At 41.4% G+C, this 21377-nt stretch overlaps 1 protein-coding gene and 1 non-coding gene across 5 annotated transcripts in view; one reads left to right on the top strand and one right to left on the bottom strand.

The window, feature by feature from the left end:
* The window catches only part of DNAAF9 (dynein axonemal assembly factor 9), a 151693-nt gene that overhangs the window by 99527 nt on the left and 30789 nt on the right, over positions 1 to 21377 (bottom strand). For all 4 annotated transcript variants that reach the window (XM_021665721.2, XM_021665723.2, XM_021665722.2 and 1 more), the window contains 2 exons: positions 20974 to 21080; positions 10263 to 10340 (listed from right to left, as the gene is read on the bottom strand). In XM_021665721.2, coding sequence (XP_021521396.2) covers positions 10263 to 10340; positions 20974 to 21080 — 185 coding nt within the window. The remainder of the gene's footprint in view (positions 1 to 10262; positions 10341 to 20973; positions 21081 to 21377) is intronic.
* On the top strand, positions 10777 to 10883 carry LOC135277047 (U6 spliceosomal RNA). The gene has a single exon (XR_010344659.1). It is a non-coding gene; the product is annotated as a U6 spliceosomal RNA (small nuclear RNA).

Raw genomic sequence — 21377 nt, 5'->3', positions numbered from 1 at the left:
GATCACGCCACTGCCCTCCAGCCTGGGCAACAAGAGTGAGACTCCGTCTCAAGAAAAGAAAAAAAAATTTTCAAATGATGGCAACTGTAAGACAAATGATCTGATTTTTTCAACAGACAGCAAGGGTAGGGGGAGATATAGAGAAAACCTACAGATTAAAAGAAACCTACACACACACATGCACACAGGGCAGGCAAACAAAGCTAAACTATGTTTATAAAATCATATTTGGATGATAAAACTGCAAAGAAAAGTAAGGAGATGACTACCATAGAATTCATGATAGTGTTATTCTTGCGGGAAGAGGAAGGAGATAATGGAGATTCTGTTGCCTTGTTTTATAAGAAGTCATTAGATTGTACTTTTTTTTTTTTTTTTGCTGTTCTGTGAGTCTGTGTTATTTTATTTATTTATTTATTTGAGATGAAGTCTTGCTCTGTTACCCAGGCTGGAGTGCAGTCGTGTGATCTCTGCTAATTTTTTATATTTTTAGTAGAGATGGGGTTTCACTATGTCGGCTAGGTTAGTCTCAAACTCCTGACCTCAAGTAATCCATCTGCCTTGGCCTCCCAAAGTGTTGAGATTACAGGCGTGAGCCACCATGCTCAGCTGTCTATGTTATTTTAATAATAAAAAGTCTTTTTTTTTTTTTTAGATGGAGTCTTGCTCTGTTGCCCAGGCTGGAGTGCACTGGTGTGATCTTGGCTCACTGCAACCTCTGCCTCCTGGGTTCAAGGAATTCTCTTGCCTTAGTGTTCCAAGTAGCTGGGATTACAGGTGCCTGCCACTACACCCGGCTAATTTTTTTTATTTTTAGTAGAGACAGGGTTTCACTATATCAGTCAGGCTGGTCTCAAACTCCTGACCTCAGGTGGTCCCCTGGCCTTGGCTTCCCAAAGTGCTGGTATTACAGGTGTAAGCCACCATGCCTGGTCATAATGAGAAGTCTTTAAAAGCAAATGCATAAATACTATTTGTTCATTACAGAAAACAGAGTAAGAATCACTGTAAACACTTTGGGGAACATTCTCTCAGCTTATTTTTACTTAGTATTTTACATATACAAATGTGCATGTACTTGTAACTGGTAATCTGCAAGGTCCTGGGTTAGACTGCCTTGCCATACCACCTCTGTGCCTTGGCCTGGTAAAACAATCCTTTTGGGTCTGGGTTTCTGACTCACTGCTATCAAGTTCAATCAGTGCCCCTGTATCCTGGGCCCAGGACAATCTTTCCACTTTGGCACTGGGTTCTCCCCTTCTGGACTCTGGGGAGAAAAATACTTCTAATGTTTCCAACTAACACTCTAACCACAGACCTTCAATGTCTGTCTGACTTCTCTGATCCCAGATCTACTTTCCTTCTCAAGTTGGCTGTCACTCACAGCACTGAAAGAATGTTTCAATTCAGAAATACCTGTGCTTGAATCTCTGCCTCTTAGTGGCTGTGTGAACTTGGGTAAGGAACTTAACCTGAGCTTCAAATGTCTTACAAAATTGGGATGGCTACTATCTACCTTGCAGAGATATTACAGGAATTAAGTGAGATAATCTGTATCAAGTGCTTATTATCAGACCTTGCACACTAGATATCCTTAGTACTGCCTCTACTGCAGGTCAGCCCAAGGCTGGCTGTGAGAAAGATGGTAACTGCAATGGATATAAATGCATCAAATACGTTTAAATCTATGAGTTCAAAATATTTATAACAGATATGTATAAATATATTTATATATATTTACGTGGAAATAAAGATATACATCTGAGCCTTCCCCGCAACATCCTGACATTTGTCTGCTCTCTCTCTCAGATACTCATAATGCACATCACTGGAATCAGGGAAGCTGTGCCCAAAGCCACCATCTCAGAGTACATCTTTGCCTTGCTTACTTGGCTCTGTCCAACCTCTTCAGCTTTACTAGAATGCTTCACTCTGTGAGGCTTAAAAAAAACAAAAAGGGACTGGGTACAGTGGCTCATGCCTTTAATTCCAGCACTTTGGGAGTGAGCAGATCACCTGAGTCCAGGAGTTTGAGACCAGCCCAGGCAACACAGCCAAGCCCTGTCTCTACAAAAAACACAAAAATTAGCTGGGTGTGGTGGCATGTGCGTGTAGTCCCAGCCTCTTGGGAAGCTGAGGTGGGAGGATCACTTGAGACTGGGAGGCAGAAGTTGCAGTGAGCCGAGATAGCACCACTGCATTCCAGCCTGAGCGAGAGTGAGACCCTGTCTCAAAAAAAAGGCTATTAATACACACACTTTGTGTTTCAATTCTATTAGAAACAGACTCAGGAGGTAGGTATATTTCCACTTAAATGTCCTACCTGGTGACACCCATTTTGGTTTAGGTCTATGACAGGAAGCAGTCACACAGTTGAGCAATACCCATTATCTGCTAACTTGTAGGTGAAAAACACTGTGTGCTTTAGGGGTTACAGAGAAGAAGACAGGTACTATTTTCACAAAAAAACCACCCCTGAGGGGGATGGATATGTCAGTACTAATTATAGAATAAGGTAGAATGAATCATTAAGTACTGCTTTCAGCTCCATGCACATTCTGTTTGTCCAATGCAAGATGCAATGACTCATACTAAAAATCACCAGTATTCTATATAAAATGTTCTTTTATGTATATTGTCCTTTTAAATTTTCCTGATATCTTTGTGTACTTCTCTATGCCCACTTTACAGAAGAGACTGAGACACCAAGCAATAAAGTGACTTGCCTGCGGATTCAATACTAACAAGCAGCAAAAGTGGAAAAACATCTAGACAAGAGATACCTAGAGCCTGTGTGCTTTTCACTAAACACGCTATTCTCCCAACTTTTCCCCAACATAAACACTGCATTTGTGGAAATGGATACTGTGGTAAGTAAGTGCACCTGGTCAGGTGGATGGAAAGTTTATCATTCAGATGCTTCAAGGCTAAATCCAAAAGACAAACCCAGATTAAGATGAGACAAGCAGGCAAGGCGCGGTGGCTCACGTCTGTAATCCCAGCACTTTGGGAGGCCGAGGCAGGTGGATCATAAGGTCAAGAGATCGAGACCATCCTGGTCAACATGGTGAAACCCCGTCTCTACTAAAAATACAAAAAATTAGCTGGGCATGGTGGCGTGTGCCTGTAATCCCAGCTACTCGGGAGGCTGAGGCAGGAGAATTGCCTGAACCCAGGAGGCGGAGGTTGCGGTGAGCCGAGATCGTGACATTGCACTCCAGCCTGGGTAACAAGAGCGAAACTCCGTCTCAAAAAAAAAGATGAGACAAGCAGCAGAGGTCAAGAACCATGCCACTGTGCCTTGGCCCTTGGCCAGAGGACAAAGATACTGAATTTCAAATAGAACTCTTGGCTCTAGGACTGGCTTAAACCCAGCAAGGGCAAAGCAGCCACATTTCAGCACCTTTTCTCAAAGTTCAGCAGAGGATGATTCTGGGGCTTTCAGACAGGTCCCTTCCCTCTCTGCCTAGAATGTTCTACCACCTTCTCTCCTTTCTGGAAAATGCCTGATTAATGCCAGGCATGGTGGCTCACATCTGTAATCCCAGCACTTTGGGAGGCTGAAGTGGGTGGATCCCCTGAGGTCAGGAGTTCGAGACCAGCCTGGACAACATGGTGAAACCTCGTCTTTAAAAAAAAAAAAAAAAAAAAAAAAAATCCCTGGCCGGGTGCGGTGGCTCAAGCCTGTAATCCCAGCACTTTGGGAGGCCGAGGTGGGTGGATCACGAGGTCAAGAGATTGAGACCATCCTGGTCAACACGGTGAAACCCCGTCTCTACTAATACAAAAAAAATTAGCTGGGCATGGTGGTACGTGCCTGTAATCCCAGCTACTCAGGAGGCTGAGGCAGGAGAATTGCCTGAACCCAGGAGGCGGAGGTTGCGGTGAGCCAAGATTGCGCCATTGCACTCCAGCCTGGGTAACGAGCGAAACTCCGTCTCAAAAAAAAAAAAAAAAAAAAAATCCCTGATTAACACACACATGACTCCTCTGAGAAACAATCCTGTGCACTTCCAGGCAGAGTTATCACCTTACTTCATTATTTTCAAATACAATTAAATCTGGCTTTCAGCCTTTACTCTTCAGGATGTATAACAAGTCCACTATCACACATCAAAAGGGCTTCCTTCTCCTTCTTCATATCACCTAAGAATACCAAGCTCAAAGGAAGTCAGAAAACTAGAAAAGAGCCTGCTCTACAGCTCATGGTGATCACCACATCTGCTGCTTCAGTTGCATGATGTCACTGCTGTTCCAGGTGCAATTAAAGATGCCGTCCCGAGTGGACCCTCCCCACTGATTCTAGGGATGCCAGCAATGTTTTTTTTTTTTTTTTTTTTAAATTAATAAGTCAAGTTTATTTAAAAAGTAGGAGAAGACTCTTTACTTTGGGGTCCATTCCTTCAAGATTACAAGGGTTTCCAGAGAAAAATACTGCAAGGTAATGAGTGGCTGTCGCCACAGGGCAATATTCTGCCTTTCTTCCCGCTCCCTCCTCTTCTTTTCATTCATTGAAGAGGGGTCTGTGAAATTTCCATTATGTTGTTCCTTGTTCATTGCTACACGCCTCTGGTCACAATTTTTTCCATTCTCTGCCATTTCATAGATCAGTAACTCTTGAGGAGCCGCTCCGACCTCGGCTTCTCCGGATCCTGGAAGCGGCTCCTGACCGACTCTCACACCTGTCGTGGGCTCCGGCCAACCGGAGGCCGGTCACATCACGTCACTTCCGGTCCCCCCCACCCCCTCGCTTTGCCCCCAGCAATGTTCTTAAAACTACAGTGCTATTCTGGCCTCTATGTGTGACCTGTAGGATCCTCAACTCAGGACACTGCATGCAGACACTACTAAATCACCTGCCTCTCTTCTTTATCTGTGGTTAAATGGTCTTCCTCATTCTTATATTCTGTGTATTTGCGCTTTTCACTTTTTTCCATAATTAGATTAGCTATGAGATTATGTTTTTTCAGAAACCAAAAATTTCAGATTTTATTTTTCTTTTACATTCTTCTTTAATTAGAAATGTTTAAACAGAGGCTGAGTGCAGTGGCTACTGCCTGGAATCCTAGCAACTTGGGAGGCTGAGGCAGGTGGATCACCTGAGGTCAGGAGTTCAAGACCAGCCTCGTCAACATGGCGAAACCCTGTCGCTACTAAAAATACAAAAGTAGCCAGGCATGGTGGCTCATGCTTGTAATCCCAGCTACTCAGGAGGCTGAGGTGGGAGGCAGAGGCTGCAGTGAGCTGAGATCATGCCACTGCACTCCAGCCTGGGTGACAGTGAGACTCTGTCTCAAAAAAAAAAAAGAAAGAAAGAAAGAAAGAAAAATTTAAGCAGAACAGATGTTCAATTTTATCAAATGCCTTTTTAGCATCTATGGAGTCATTAAAAAGGCTCCAAGAAAAATTAGCATAGTGATTACTCTTATAGATTTCCAGCTATTGAACTGAATATAGAACCCTTAATAAACCTTACTTCATAGAATATTATTTTAATATGACACTAGGTTCTATCTGCTAATATTTAACTTAAAATATAAGTATCAATATTCATAAGACTGGTCTGTAGTTTTCATTTTCTTTAGTTTCTTTTTATGGAGTTTTGATACTATAGCCAATTTCTCTTTTTTTTTCCAGATCCAGTGCTGTCTGATTTTTTTTTTTCTTTTTTTTTGAGACGTTGTTTCGCTCTTGTTACCCAGGCTGCAGTGCAATGGCGCGATCTCAGCTCACCACAACCTCCGCCTCCTGAGTTCAGGCAATTCTCCTGCCTCAGCCTCCTGAGTAGCTGGGATTACAGGCACGCGCCACCATGCCCAGCTAATTTTTTGTATTTTTAGTAGAGACGGGGTTTCACCACGTTGACCAGGACGGTCTCGATCTCTTGACCTCGTGATCCACCCGCCTCGGCCTCCCAAAGTGCTGGGATTACAGGCGTGAGCCACTGCGCCCGGCTGATTTTTTTTTTCTTTAGCTAATTTCATTACAAGTTTGCAAGATGTTCTTTTTCCATGCTGTCTGGTTTGATTTAGCTCATCACTACATTAAAATGTTTTAAGGGTAGGATGTGAACTTTTATTTTATTGTATTTATTTTTTTAGACAGAGTCTTGCTCTGTCACCCAGACTGGAAGCATGATCTCGGCTCACTGAAACCTCTGTCTCTTGGGTTCAAGTGATTTTCCTGCCTCAGTCTCCCAAGTAGCTAGGATTACAGGCATGTGTCACCACACCTGGCTAATTTTTGTATTTTTAGTAAAGACAAGGTTTCACCATGTTGGTCAGGCTGGTCTTCAACTCCTGACCTCAGGTGATCCACCTGCCTTTGCCTCCCAAAGGGCTGGGATTATAAGGCATGAGCCACTGCACCCAGCCGGATCTGAACTTTTAAAGAGCTCCGAAACTGTATCTGAAGGTTTTAGGAGAATTCACCTATGAAATGTGTTCCTGGTAATTTCTCTGCATTTTTAAAATCAGTTATTTTAGATTTTCTATCTATCCTAGGGCCTATTTTAATTAACCTTTAACCAAATGTATTTGCACTGAAATGATGCAATTACTTTCTTATGATTCTTAACCTCTTTGTATCTATCGTTGCCCTCTTTTTTCTTCTTTTGACATTGCTGCTTTCTCCCTTTCTTTTTCTTGTTAGATCAGTTTATTAGTCAGGTTATTGCTTACTGTAAGGTCTGATCTAACAAGAAAAAAAAGGGAGAGCTCAGCTTTCAGTCTGTTCTATGAATGTCAGCTGAGCTTTCAATCTGTTCTATGAATGTCATTTTGGACCCACACATAAAGCAGCAACTACCTGGGAAGAGTTCTCATGGCAGGAGTTTAACAGGGCAAGAAAAATTACACAAGAACACTGAAGGCCTCTGGTCAGACATGTCATATTATGACCATTCACCTTCAATATGACCAGGGCCAACATTGGTGTAACAGGAAAGAATACTCTACCCACTGTCAACTACAGCAAGGGCATGAAGGGAAGAAGAGGAGTTATGAAAAAATAATATAACCTACCAAAATTAAGCTAATGGTTTCTCTATTTCATTATTCTCAGGTTCAAAGTACCAGTGCTAGGCATATTTATGAGTTCTACCACTTTCCTATGTTCTATTTCATTATTTTCTGCTTTCCATGCAATAATTCTTTCCTTACTCTTTTCCCCTAACTTCTTCACTTGGCTACTTACTTTTAATTAAACATTTCTTATAAGTACTGCTTTAGCTGTTTTTCAAATACTCTGATATGTAGCATTTTCATGACTTAAATTATTACTGAGGCCAGGCGTGGTGGCTCACGCCTGTAATCCTAGCACTTTGGGAGGCCAAGGCAGGTGGATCACTTGAGGTCAGGAGTTCAAGACCAGCTTGGCCAACGTGGCAAAATCCCATCTCCAGTAAAAATACAAAATTAGCCAGCCTTGGTAGCATGCGCCTGTAATCCCAGCTACTTGGGAGGCTGAGGCAGGAGAACAGCTTGAACCTTAGAGGTGGAGGTTGCAGTGAACTGAGATCGTGCCACTACACTCCAGTCTGGGCAACAGAATAAGACTATGTCTCAAAAAAAAAATTATTATTGAGTGCTAGTGTTTACTTTGTAACTAATGTACAAACCTTAATGTTCAATTGCCTTAATCTCTGACCATGTCCGATAATAAAATTAGTGTACTTCTTCTTCCTACTCCCTCCTCCTTCCTCACCCAGCCAACTTTATCTTTTACTGTTCATTTTGTACTGTTATTTATTTATATCTTTATTACTTAATTTTTCAGGGTTTTTTTTTTTTTTTTGAGACAGAGTCTTGCTGTTGTCACCTGGGCTAGAGTGCAATGGCTTGATCTCAGCTTACTGCAACCTCCACCTCCTGGGTTCCAGCAATTCTCCTGCCTCAGTCTCCCAAGTAGCTGGGATTACAGATACCCACCGCCAAGCCCAGCTATTTCTTTTTATATTTTTAGTAGAGATGGGATTTCACCATGTTGGCCAGGCTGGTCTCAAACTCCAGACTTCAGGTGATCCACCCTCCTCAGCCCCCCAAAGTGCTGAGATTACAGGTGTGAGCCACTGCACCTGGCCAGTTTTTCAGGTTTTAGATGACATCTTTTGATTCTCTACCTCCTGGGTATCAATATGAAGAAAACAATATTCTTACATGAACTCTTCTTTCTTCCACCAACTTTTGCCAGTTATGCTATTTATATTAACAAGCTTTTTTTTGAGATGAGGTCTTGCTCTGTTGCACATGCTAAAATTCAGGGGGACTCTCCATATAGGCCAGCCACAGTAACATTTACATTCTATTGTACCACCATAATTCTCTTACATGCTTTCGTTTTAATGTTATAAACAAAAGATCTAATGCCTACTGCCAATCCTTTTGCTACAGCTTTTCCAGTCATCGTGAGTAGAAGAAATGTTAGGTTTCTTCAGAAGTCATGAGCACCATATGCCCCAGTACTTATGTGTTCAAAATGTCTGCTGCCCTTATTTTTGAACTATAAAGTTTGGGGCTGGGCACAGAGGCTCACATCTATAATCCCAGCACTCTGAGAGACTGAGGTGGCAGAATCACTTGAGGCCAGGAGTTCAAGACCACCCTGGGCAACACAGCAAGATCCCATCTCTACAAAAAAGTAAAAAATTAGCCAGGTGTGGGGATGCACGCCTGTAGTCCCAGCTACTCAGGAGGCTGAGGTGCAAGGATCACTTGAGCTCAGGAGTTCAAGGCTGTAGTGAGCTAGGATCACCACTGTACTCCAGCTTGGGCAACAGAGCAAGACCCTGTCTCTAAAAATAAAAATAAATAAAATTTGAGTGTTATATTTTTGTTCTTGAGGATTTTATTATAGGTGTGTTGCTTCATTTTTTTTCTGCCATGGAGAAACTCAAGGCCACCCTGAATTCTTCTACTTTACCTGTACCTAGATGCCAAAGCATTTTTTTTTGGGGTGGCAGAAGCTTGGGGAGAAGTCTAGTAACTTTATTAGAACATGTCTCAGCAATATTTTCTGGGGCATGGTATGCCCTTTTCTTTTCTTTTTTGAGATGGAGTCTTGCTCTGTTGCCCAGGCTGGAGTGTAGGGGCATGATCTCGGCTCATCGCAACCTGCACCTCCCGGGTTCAAGTGATTCTCCTGCCTCAGCCTCCTGAGTGGTTAAGATTACAGATGCATGCTACTGAGCCTGGCTAATTTTTGTATTTTTAGTAGAAACAGGGTTTCATCATGTTGGCCAAACTGGTCTTGAACTCCTGAACTCAGATGATCTGCCTGTCTCAGACTCCCAAAGTGCTAGGATTATAGACATCAGCCACTGTGACTGGTCTGCCCTTTTCAGTATGTAGATTCAAAACCTTCTGTTCTTTCGAGGAAATATAACTTTTGAAACTGTATCTTTTCCTTTCCTTATTCTTTTACTTTATTTTTTCAGTATGCCCACTCAAAGGGCCTAAAACCAATGTCTCCACAGAAGCAAGAAACATACTTAAGGCCCAGATTTTGTTTGTTAAATATTGTTCCTCGATAATTGTACTGAAGCTCCTTGAAGAAATGGCTAATTCTAAGTCATTCCATGACTATGCATATCTATCCATGGCCACAGACAGACACTACTGACCTGCTTAACCAGAATACAGAGTCCTAAAGCTTTAGTTCTATTTGTTGCTCTTCATTGCAAATTTCCCCTCACATCTTGATATAGACAGGCCACGTATTTTTGTAAAGTTTCCTTAGAACACAGACATACCATTTGTTTAAACACTGTCTAGGGCTGTTTTCATGCTACTATGGCATTGTCAAGTAGTTGCCACTGAGACTATAAGGCACACAAAGGCTAAAATATTACCAACTAGAGTTTCACAGAAAAAGTCTGCCATCTTTGCTCTAATCTTGATTCCTTTAAGCCATAATCTCATCTTTTTATCTTTCACACCAGAGAAAGCCTTCTGCATTGTTTTTCTTAAGTCCAGTCCAACAGAAAGAATGCTTTAGGTGAAAACCTAAACCCAGCGCCAAGAAGGAGCCATTGGTTTTGCCTCCAGTGAGGTCACCTCAGAGTGGAAGAGGGAGCAGTGTCACTTTGCCAGGCTCCCTTATACCCCCCCCAAGGAATTCAAGACAATAATCAAGAAAGAAATTGCTCTATTTTTGGACTAAAGAAAACTAAAATATACTTTGCATTTCTTCAAATTAAAGATCATTAGCAGGTAACTGAGCTGGATATAATATTAATATTTAAAAGTTACTGTTTGGTTCCTTACTTCTGAAAGCAAACTTTCCAGAGACATAGGATCCATCTTGTTGTAGACATTCCATAGATTCAAACTCACATCCTGCAACTGCAACAGAGGGCAATAACAATGAAATAATTAAGTCAATATCATTGGAACAATCAGAATTATTTTCTGATGTTCACAAATGACTCTTTTGGTATAAACTAGTGTGAATAGATAATAAATCAAAGTTTTATCAATTATATTAGCACCTATACATATTAATAAATGCTTTCCAATAAAAGGAAACTATTTTTTCAGAACCTCTGGTACTAATTATCTTCAATAATGGGCACGTATACATTTATACACACACACATGCACACAGACTTGTATATTGTATATTTTTGCCATTGTTTTAAATAAAATTGTAATCAAAATAATCCATATCCATGGCTTTAAAAATCAAATGGCACAAAAGGCTTATAATAAAAAATGTTAATCCCAACTCCAACCTTTCACAAACCCCCACTAGTCTCACTCCTCATAAGCAAACACTTAGGTGCTCCCTTCAGCAGCACATATACTAAAATTGGAAGGATACAGAGAAGATTAACATGGCCCCTGTGCAAGGATGACATGCAAATTTGTGAAGTATTCCGCATTTTCAAAGAACATTTTTTTAAAAAAAGAAGCAACCAGTTAGAATTCATTTAACATTTTCTTTCTGGTATTTACCCCCAATTTTGATATAATATGTTTCTATCACTATTTATCAATTTAGAAATTAAATGTTGATTTCTGTCAAAGATGTAGTTCTTCTACACCCATTCCTATTCCCAAACTGTTTCTTTCTCAAACTCTTGGACTCAACAATCCACCCCCCTCAATCTCCCAAAGTGTTGGGATTATAGGCATGAGCCACCATGCCCAGCCCCCAAACTGTTTACACATACATATCCTAACATCATTTAATAGCATAATATGCTTTGTTGGTTTATTAAAACTTTTTAAACACAATGAATTGTTTTTGTTTCGGTATGCATCCACACATCAGCATTTAGTGGTCCTAAACAGAAAGTAGAAAGATGCAGCAATTTGCCAGGTCAATCTCGCCAATTTTGGGGATCTGCCGTGCACACCAGGTTCGTTCTTAATCCCTAATGAGGATTTTTTTTTTTTTTTTTTTTGAGACAAGTCTCTCTCTATCCCCCACAGGCTGGAGTACAGTGGCACAATCTTGGCTCACTGCAACCTCCGCCTCCTGGGTTCAGGTGATTCTTCTGCCTCAGCCTCCTGAGTAGTTGAGATTACAGGTGCACACCACCACACCCAGCTAATTTTTGTATTTTTAGTAGAGATGGGGTTTCACCATGTTGGTGAGGCTGGTCTCAAACTCCTGCCTGACCTCATGATTCGCCCTCCTTGGCCTCCCAAAGTGCTGAGATTATAGGCATGAGCTACCACTCCCGGACTGCTAAGGATTTTGAGAAGCAGCAGAAGCACCAAAACCAAGGTTTGCACTGGATTCAAGGTTATTTTGTTCTAGTTGTGGAATTCCAAACTAGACCCCAATACATTGCAGCGATGACCAAATGAAAGCCCTGTTTAAAACTTCAATTTTTAAAAGGAAAAGCAATTACAGAAAAGTAAAACAATTCAGAGGGATCATTTGTGCTTACGAGTGTCTTTATGTGGTCTTTCTCCAAGTTTAACCACCAAGGACTCTGACCAGCTGGCGGGTATGAGTAATCTGGTGACTATTCTTTTTACCTTATCAAAACCTGAGCTAAAAACAATGCACAGCTGACAAGAGCAGAGGATGGCTGGGCTGAGGACCCAATATTCATTTCCAAGGCTGATGGAGAGTGAATAAGTACGGTTCCAAAACTAAACAAGGAAGGTCAGAGACTCTTTACAACCTTACCTGATGGCTTCTGGCCAAAGCAAGGAAATGTCATGGAAGGTGTTGGGTGGTGATAGTGCAAAAAGGAACTTGAGGAGGGAATAAAAAGCAGCACTCCTCAATAAAGGTGACGGAGAGAAGACATAGGGAAAGTCCTGAATTCCTCATCAAAGGCCAATCTCAGAGGGAAGCAAAGGGTTACAATCTTTGCTTCAGCCAAGGGAAGGAGTAAAGGAGCGTGAGGACAGGATAATGGCTTAGAAGGGGCATCAGTCTCCCGAGTAGCTGGGATTACAGGTGGGTACCACCACACCCAGCTAATTTTTGTATTTTTAGTAGAGACGGGGTTTTGCCATGTTGGCCAGGCTGGTCTTGAACTCCTGACCACAGGTGATCCACCTGCCTCAGCCTCCCAAAGTGCTGGGATTACAGGTGTGAGCCACCGAGCCTGGCCTTGATAGCTAGCATTTTACCCACAGTAGAACTTCTTTCAAAATGGGAGTCAATCTTCTCAAACCGTGCCACTGCTTTATTAACTAAGTCTGCAGAATATTCTAAGTCCTTTGTTGACACTTCAACAATGTTCACAGCATCCTCACCAGGAGTAGATTCCATCTCAAGAAACAACTTTCTTTACTCATCCATAAGAAGCAACTCCCCATCCATTAAAGTTTTTAACATGGGATTGCAGCAAGTCAGTCACATCTTCAGGCTCCACTTCTAATTCTGTTGCAGGAATCAGAAGACCAGAGAGACTAATGGGTGCAACAGGAGGATTTTATCTAGGTGCACTGGCTTAGTGGATTAGCATCTAAAAAACTGAGCCTTGAACAAAGACAGGGCTTGACTTTTATACATGAAGCACAGTGGCGTGAAAACAGACTTGCAGGTGCAGAACAAAGGCAGTTTATCAAGCAATGACAGGCACATAACTCAGGCTTACATATGTCTTTTGCTATGCAGCCTAGCTGGCCGTTACCTAAGTTGCTCAAGGAGCCTTGCACATGCTTATCTTGTGCCCTCCGCTATGGTACCTAGATGGCTGAAGTCCAGGCCTGCTTAGGTATTTCTCATGACTTTTGTTGTGTTGCTTAGATGAGAAACAGAAACTCAGTTATCAGTTACAGAGAACAAGAATCCATAAACTCATAAAACTTACAGAACTGAGTAAAGGATAAGGGCTCAGGAAGTTTGATTATACTAAAGGAAAGAAGGAAGACTTGTTTTTCTGTTCCTATCTCCTGTTTCAATTTTAGTTTTCTTGCTATTTCTACCAAATCTCCAGTGACTCCCTCCATTGAAATCTTGAGCCCCTCAAAGTCATTCATGAGAGCTGGAATCCATTTCTTGCAAGCTCCTGTTAATGTTGATATTCTGACATCCTCCTATAAATCATGAATGCTCTTAATGTCATCGAGATCGGTCAATCTTTTCAAAAAGGTTTTCAGGTTTTTTTTGCCCAGATCCATCAGAAGAATCATTATCTATGGCAGCTATTGCCTAACAAAATGTATTTCTTAAATAATAAGCCTTAAAAGTTGAAATTACTCCTTGATTCATGGGCTGCAGAATGGATGTTGTATTAGCAGGCATGAAAACAACATTAAACCTCTTGTACACCTCTATTAGAGCTTCACTGGGTGTCTAGGTACACTGTTAATGAGCAGTAATATTTGAAAGGAATCTTTTTTTTCTGAGCAGGTCTCAACAGTGGGCTTAAAATATTCAGTAAGCCATGCTGTAAACAGATGTGCTATCATCCAGGCTTTGGTGATCCATTTAAAGAGCACAGAGTAGATTTAGCACAATCCCTAAGGGCCCTAGGATTTCCAAAATGGTAAATAAGCATTGGCTTCAAATTAAAGTCACCAGCTGCATTGGCCCCCAAGAGAGTCAGGCTGTCCTCTAAAGCCAGGCACTTACTTCACCCTATTTATCAAAGTCCCAGAGGCTGGGTGCTGTGGATCACACATGTAATCCCAGCACTTTGGGAGGTCAAGGTGGGAAGATCACTTGAGCCTAGGAGTTTAAGACCAGCCCTGACAACACGGTGAGACCCCATTTCTACAAAAAATAAAAAAGTTCCAGGGCATGGTGGCTCACGCCTATAATCCCAGAACTTTGGGAGACTGAGGTGGGTGGATCACCTAAGGTTGGGAGTTCAAGACCAGCCTAACACGGAGAAACCCCGTCTCTACTAAAAATACAAAAAAAAAAAGTAGCCAGGCGTGATGGTGCATGCCTGTAATCTCAGCTACTTGGGAGCTGAGGCAGGAGAATTGCTTGAACCCGGGAGGCGGAGGTTGCAGTGAGCTGAGATCGTGCCATTGCACTCCAGCCTAGGCAACAAGAGTGAAACTGTCTCAAAAATAAATAAATAATAAAAAAGTTAGCTGGGCATGATGGTGTACCCCTGCAGTCCCAGCTAGTTGGGAGGCTGAGGTGGGAGGATGGCTTGAGCTTGGGAGGTCAAGCCTGCAGTGAGCTGTGATCACACCACCGTACTCCAGCCTGAGCGACATGGTGAGACTCTGTTCCAAAAATAAAGAAAAAAAAAGTTCTAGATGGCATCATCTTCTTATACAAGGCTGTTCTGTCAACACTGACAATCTGTTGTTTAGTGTAGTCACCTTCATCAACTATCTTAAGTAGATCTTTTAAATAACTTGCTGCAGCTTCTATATCAGTGCTTACTGCTTCATCTTGCACTTTTACGTTATACAGACAGCTTTTTTCCTTAAACCTCATAAACTAACCTCTGCTAGCTTTAAACTTTTCTTCTGCAGCTTCCTCATCATCCTCAGTCTTCATATTAAAGAGAGTGAGGGCTTTGCTCTGGATTAGGCTTCGGTTTAAGGGAATGTTATGGTTGGTCTGATCTTTTATCCAGATCACTCAAGCTTTCTCTGTATCAGCAATAAGGTTGTTTCACTTTCTTATAGTTTACGTTCACTGAATTAGTGCTTTCCGTCTCCTTCAAGAACTTTTCCTTTGCATTTACAACTTAGCTAACTGTTTGGTGCAAGAGGTCTAGCTTTCAGCTTGTCTTGGCTTTCAACATGCCTCCCTCACTAAGCTTAACCATTTCCAGCCTTTGATTTAGAATGAGAGAATTGTGACTCTTCCTTTCACTTGAGCCATCGTCGGGTTATTAATTGGCCTAATTTCAATATTGTGGTCAAGAATAGAGAATTCAGAGGAGAAAGCAAAAAACGAGGGAACAGCCAGTCAGTGAAGCAGTTAGAACACACAAAACATTTAATAAGTTCATCATCTCATATGGGTGCAGTCTGTGGTGCCCCAAAACAATTCCAGTGGTAACATCAAAGATCACTCATCATGGATTATCATAACAGATATAATAATAAAAAAGCTTGAAATATTATGAGAATTACCAAAATGTGACACAGAGACACAAAGTGAGCGCATGCTGTTGGAAAAGTGGAGCCAGCAGGCTTGCTGGATGCAGGCTGCCACAAATCTTCAATTTGTTTCAAAAAAAATTCAATATCTACAAAGTGCAACAAACCAAAGCACAATGAAACAAGATAGGCCTGTATGTGTTTTTCCAGTTTAACTGGTGCAAACAGGCACTGTTCTCAGCCCTGAATACACGTTAGGCACCATTCTCAAATCCTTTCAGATAGGCTTCTCTTGACCTTGAGTAGTTACCACACACGTGACTGCACTGAACTACTCTGCTGAATACTGACTGGGGAAAGAGGAGTCTCTACAGTCTTTGGGAGTTTTCTTTGGATGGTTCTTTCCTCTTTAGTACTCTAAATGGTTTGGTCTCCCCAGACTCCCAGCTGCATCTCTTAACTCAGGGAGTGCATTGGGCTCCATCTGGGTACTCTCTTCACGGGGCTCACCTTGATTGTTTCCACCTCTCAGGGATTCACGATTCCTCACTGCCTGATGCCTAGTTTCTTGAGGAACATTGTTTCATATATTTCGTTTGTGGTTGTGTTTTTGTTTTGGGGGCTTTTGTTAGCTGGGGAACCAGTTCTTGTTGTTTTGTTGTGGGTGACTTGTTTTTTCTTCCTGGAATCTTTTTTTTTTTTTTTTTGCCAAACTTATTGACCAACTTCATGGAAGCTTTTAAAGATACTCTTTCATCCAGGCTGGTCAGGGGTGGCTCACGCCGTAATCCCAGCCGAGGCAGGTGGATCACCTGAGGTCAGGAGTTTGAGACCAGCCTGATCAACATGGTGAAATCTCATCTCTACTAAAAATACAAAACTAGCCAGCTGTGGTGGTACACACCTGTAGTCCCAGCTACTCGGGAGGCTGTGGCAGGAGAATCACTTGAACCCAGGAGGCAGAGGTTGCAGTGAGCCGCCTAGGCAATAGGAGTGAAACTCTGTCTCAAAAAAGATACTATTTTACCCTTAGTGTCTGAAATGTCACAGACAGAATAAGGTTTTTTTTCCCCTCTTCCTAGTCATACTTAAGTGATTTAATTTAAAAGCTTTTGCTTCTCTTTATGATTGGAATTTTTTTTTTTTTAAATTTCCTCCCTTATGGTATCCCTGCCTTCTCTTTCTAGAAATTCTACTCATTGGATATTAGACTTCTTAGATCAGTCTTTTAACATTTATAGTTAACTTTTTGTTTCTTTCTTTTTTTAAAAATTTTCAGATGAAGTCTTGCTCTGTCACCCAGGCTGGAGTACAGTGGCGTGATCTCAGCTCACTCTAACTTCCACTTTATGGGTCTGAACAATTCTCCTGCCTCAGCCTCCCGGGTAGCTGGGACTACAGTTGTAGTCCCATTTTTGTATTTTTAGTAGAGACAGGATCTCACTACGTTGGCCAGGCTGGTCTTGAATGCCTGACCTCAGGTGATCTACCCACCTCGGCCTCCCAAACTGCTGAGATTACAGGTGTGAGCTACCATGCCCGGCCTAAAGTTAACTTTTAAGGTTAAAGTCTTAACTTTTTTCTCATATTTTCTATCTCTGTGATGTTTTTATTCTACCTTTCTAAAGAGCTTCCTAACTTTACCTTCCATTCTTCTATTGATTGCATCAATTATGATTTCCTAGAGCTCTTATTTTCCATACATTGTTATTACAACATATACTTGTCCTATGATTGCCAAATCTTACATTTTTCTGAGCATCCAAAAAGATTTTTATGTCTTAAGTTTTCTTCTATACCTTAAATTATCTTTAGGTCTTAATGAATTGGTCTTTTTTTTTTTTTAAACAAACTTGATCTTTTTCTTTTGAGTTTAATCAAATGTCTGGTGATCTTTGGCTTCCTATTCATACTTTGAAATGAGGCAATGAAAAGGCTAAATGGAAGCCGTATGTTCCTGATAGCTGATAAGCAGAGCTTCTATTCCTGGGTCTCCATCCCCTTTGATTCTACATGCCAAAATGTGAACATCTTTACTCTCAGGAAACAAAAACTACACTAACTAATGAAATCTCTTTGTTTTGTCTTGCCTTTTAGTTTCTTTATTTAAGTTTTATTTATTTTGAGACAAGGTTGCCTAGGCTGGAGTGCAATGGTTCAATCAGCCCACTGCAGCCTGGAACTTCTGGGTTCAAGTTATCCTCCTGCCTCAGCCTTCCAAGTAGCTGGGACTGTAGGTACACATCACTGCGCTCAGCTAATTTAAAAAAATTTTTTGTTGCCAGGCTGGTCTTGAACCCCTGGCCTCAAATGATCCTCCCACCTTGGCCTCTCAAAGTGCTAGAGTTGATTACAAGTGTGAGCCACTCACCAGGCCTTTTTCAGTTATTTTTACAGAACCTCCACCCAAACCTGTTCTTTGTTTTTCCTAGGGTGGAGATGGCATCTGCAAATGCCTGGGTGCCGGTCACTTGAGAGGAGAGTGGTAGAAAGTGGCATATAGGCCGGGCGCGGTGGCTCACGCCTGTAATCCAAGCACTTTGGAAGCCAAGGCGGGCGGATCACCTGAGGTCGGGAGTTCAAGACCAGCCTGACCAACATGGTGAAACCCCGTCTTGAAAAAAAAAAAAAAAAAGAAAGTGGCATATAACAACCTTCAATTAATTCTTTCCTTTCAATATCACCAATTTCCATTTTTTCTTCTCTACTTTATCATCTTCTCCCCCATTGATTTAATCTACTTGGCCCCTTCCTCTGTATTCTGGAAAAGGTTTTCAAGTGTGTCAAGTGATTAGATTTTCTAAGGGTACTAAATTTGATATCTATTTTTTAATGCAAGTTTTCATTCTACTAATAAATTTTGAGACTTCCTACAATCTTTTCTTATATGTCCTCCATCTCCCTTTTTAATTCTGATTGCTCACCTCACTGCTAGATCTCATTTCTCTTTTTATAAATTCTGTTCCTAAAAAGTACCAAAAAGAGACATTTTCTCAATTATTTATTTTATCCCTTGGAGAAAACCTTTTTTTAAAGCATACTGGTCTATCCCTGCATCTAATATGCTGTGGTCTCTTTCTTAAATTTTGTTAACCCTTTTCCTAGTTCTTAATCCATCTTTCAATATGAAGATCTATTTGTCCATAAACAGATGAATGAATGCTCACTGGTTACTCATTATTTAGAAGTTTGCTATTAGGATCCTCCCCTTGTGGAGCTGGTTGATGTAAATTTACATTACCAGATCACAGTTCCAGCAGCTGGAGAGTAAGAAGGAGGAAGTTAGAGGCAGAAAAAGCCCTAGCAGAGGAACTTCCCTGTACGTCTTCCCAGAAAGAAAAAATTATCTATATCCATGACTCAGTTTGGCCCAACATAAATGCCAAGTAGAAGCTTGCCATTTAATCATTTAATCTCTCCCAAATAGGGATGTAAAATAGGACCTACCCCAGAGAGTTACTATAAGAATGAAATGCCAAGTAAAAGCTATGGCTGGGCCTGGCTTTCTTTCTCATGCTGGCACCTACCACATGAGGAACAAAACACCATTTGGATTAATGACTTTCTTCTGGGTATGGCCATATAATAAAACACAAGTTTTAAAAATTAAGTTTTAAGTATCTATAGCTCTCCTTCTCTTAGCCTGCAAAGGAGGCAAGAGACTTTTTGGCTCAGGCAGTCATCAGGCCATCAGAGTGGAGTAGAGAGAGTACTGGCAGAGCCCATCTGTAGGTCAAACTGCTCCACACCTCAAAGCACTGGGAAGGGCAGGGGAAAGAAGAAGACTGAGGTGGAGTAGAGTGAGATGGAGACAAAAGGAAAGTATCTGAGAATAAAAATGAGCAGCTACAGAAAAGGGCAGGATGTGGAGAGAGAGACCTCAAGAAGATCTACAGTAACTCTTCCTTTATGATGTGTGCTATTTCCTCTTCATGGCCCATCCCATTTCCTAAAAACACCATCCTAATGTAAACTGCATTACTTTTCAAAGCCTTTTTTTTTAAGGAAATAACATTCTTTTTAAATGTGACTTCATAGTGTGATGGACCTAAAGGTCCTCATTTGGGTTATATCAACTATGTGGCCTCCCAGTGCACTTCTTTCAATGTGATTCTAGCTACAGGCCAGGGGTTAGGAGCACAGGCTCTGAAGCCAGATCATCTGGACCTGGCCCCAGCTCTGCCTCTCACTAGCTCTGTAAATTTGGGAAATTCATTTAATCTCTCTTAAATAGGGATGTAAAATAGAACCTACCTCAGAGGGTTACTGTAAGAATGAAATCAGTCAATTCACTTAAAGTGCTTAGAACATTACCTGACATATAGTAGGCACTCAGACCTAGTTCATATAATTAACTAAGAATAAATATTACCATTATTAATATTACAAAAATGTTAAGTTTATTCTCTACCCCCTATAGCCTGCCTCCCTTCAAGCGCCTACTCTTCTAAGTTAGACAGTATTAATTCCCAGTAGAGGCAGCTTCCACAGCCTTGTGGATGTTCTGCTACTTGTAGTCAATGTGAGAACACTGTGATTTTGGAAAAGGAAAAGTGGAGTCCAGGTGGTATGCTTCCCTTCAGCCCCACAGCCCATGCTGCTCCATTTCAGAGGATGTGATGTGGTTGTCCCAGGCAAGCCTCCAGTCACCTGCTAGGGATGCCAGTGCTGCTCAGAGGGGTAGAAAGTGGCTCTGAGTCTGGCTTCTAAAGGCCCCACTTACTCTCTCCCTAATAAGATGTCCCCATATCTAGCATGACAATGCTCCCCCTCCCTGGTTTCCTGTACTGGGCAGGTCATTTCAGTGGGGATCCTATGGAGGCACATGGATGCTCATGGTCATGCTGCTAACTTATCATGCCACTCTGTACTCTGGACCACTCCCTGTCCCAGACTCACTTAAGAAATAGTTACTGGTCATCTTCTAGATGCAAGGAATGCTGAAATAAAAGACACTGTTCTTATCACAAAAGCTAATCTTTTCATTCTTCTAGTACATTGTACTTATCCAAATTCTGCACTGTCCCTTTCATTGCTCTTGAATAGTTCTCAAATTATATACATTTCTGAGGTACAAACCATAACAAAGTTCTGTTTTTGTACTTAAGGAGCTTCCAGTACAAACACCATGGTGGGTGGACTGGTAGGCAAGTGGGTGAGCATGACAAATGTGTAATTACAAGATCATAAAAGCTGTAGGAGATGTCAATCTAGGGTGCTACAGGAGTAGACAGGAAGAATAGTTAGCTCAGAATGGGGTAAGAAAGAGGAAGGAGGGCAGAGAAGAACTCCAAGAACAAAGGACACAGGACCTCAGACTGGGACTAGCCTTTAGCAGCAACTATTTTCCATTTCAAGTCTTCTAACTTGCTCCATGCCCTTGGGAGGTAACTGCCAGCTTTTCAGTGTTATAATAATGCACACCCACGTCAGTTCTTCAGTTTCAGCCAAGTGGCAGACAAAAACTAGGCATACTGCTTTTCATACATACCTCATATTTCATGGTAAAAAATCCATCCCCTCCAATGCCCTCAAGTGCAAAGGCCTGTACAATTGGCCATTTCTCCACCACAAACATATCAAATATCTGCAAGTGACCTAGAAGAATCAAATACAACAACACATATCAAATACCATCCTGGATATAACAGTCTAAACCTGATCTAACATGCTTAGACAGGTATCATTTCTCACATGGTCACCAGGGCCTCACCTAGCAAAATAAAATTTAAACAGATAAAATAGTTAGATACTGCAACTAGATATACAAAATGAAAGCCAAGTAAAATTCAAACCATAAACAAGTTACATTCAGATTTCTCTACAGTATATTTTAACATTCCAGTTTCCTGAGTAATTAAGTAAAATATTAGAGTAGTCTATTACATCTGACTT

Source organism: Aotus nancymaae, unplaced genomic scaffold, assembly GCF_030222135.1.
Source record: "Aotus nancymaae isolate 86718 unplaced genomic scaffold, 86718_ANA_hifiasm-v0.15.2.pri h1tg000029l, whole genome shotgun sequence".
Classification (NCBI taxonomy): Eukaryota; Metazoa; Chordata; class Mammalia; order Primates; family Aotidae; genus Aotus; species Aotus nancymaae.
Note: the sequence above shows the minus strand (reverse complement) of the source record. Positions and strands in the feature narration are given on the sequence as shown.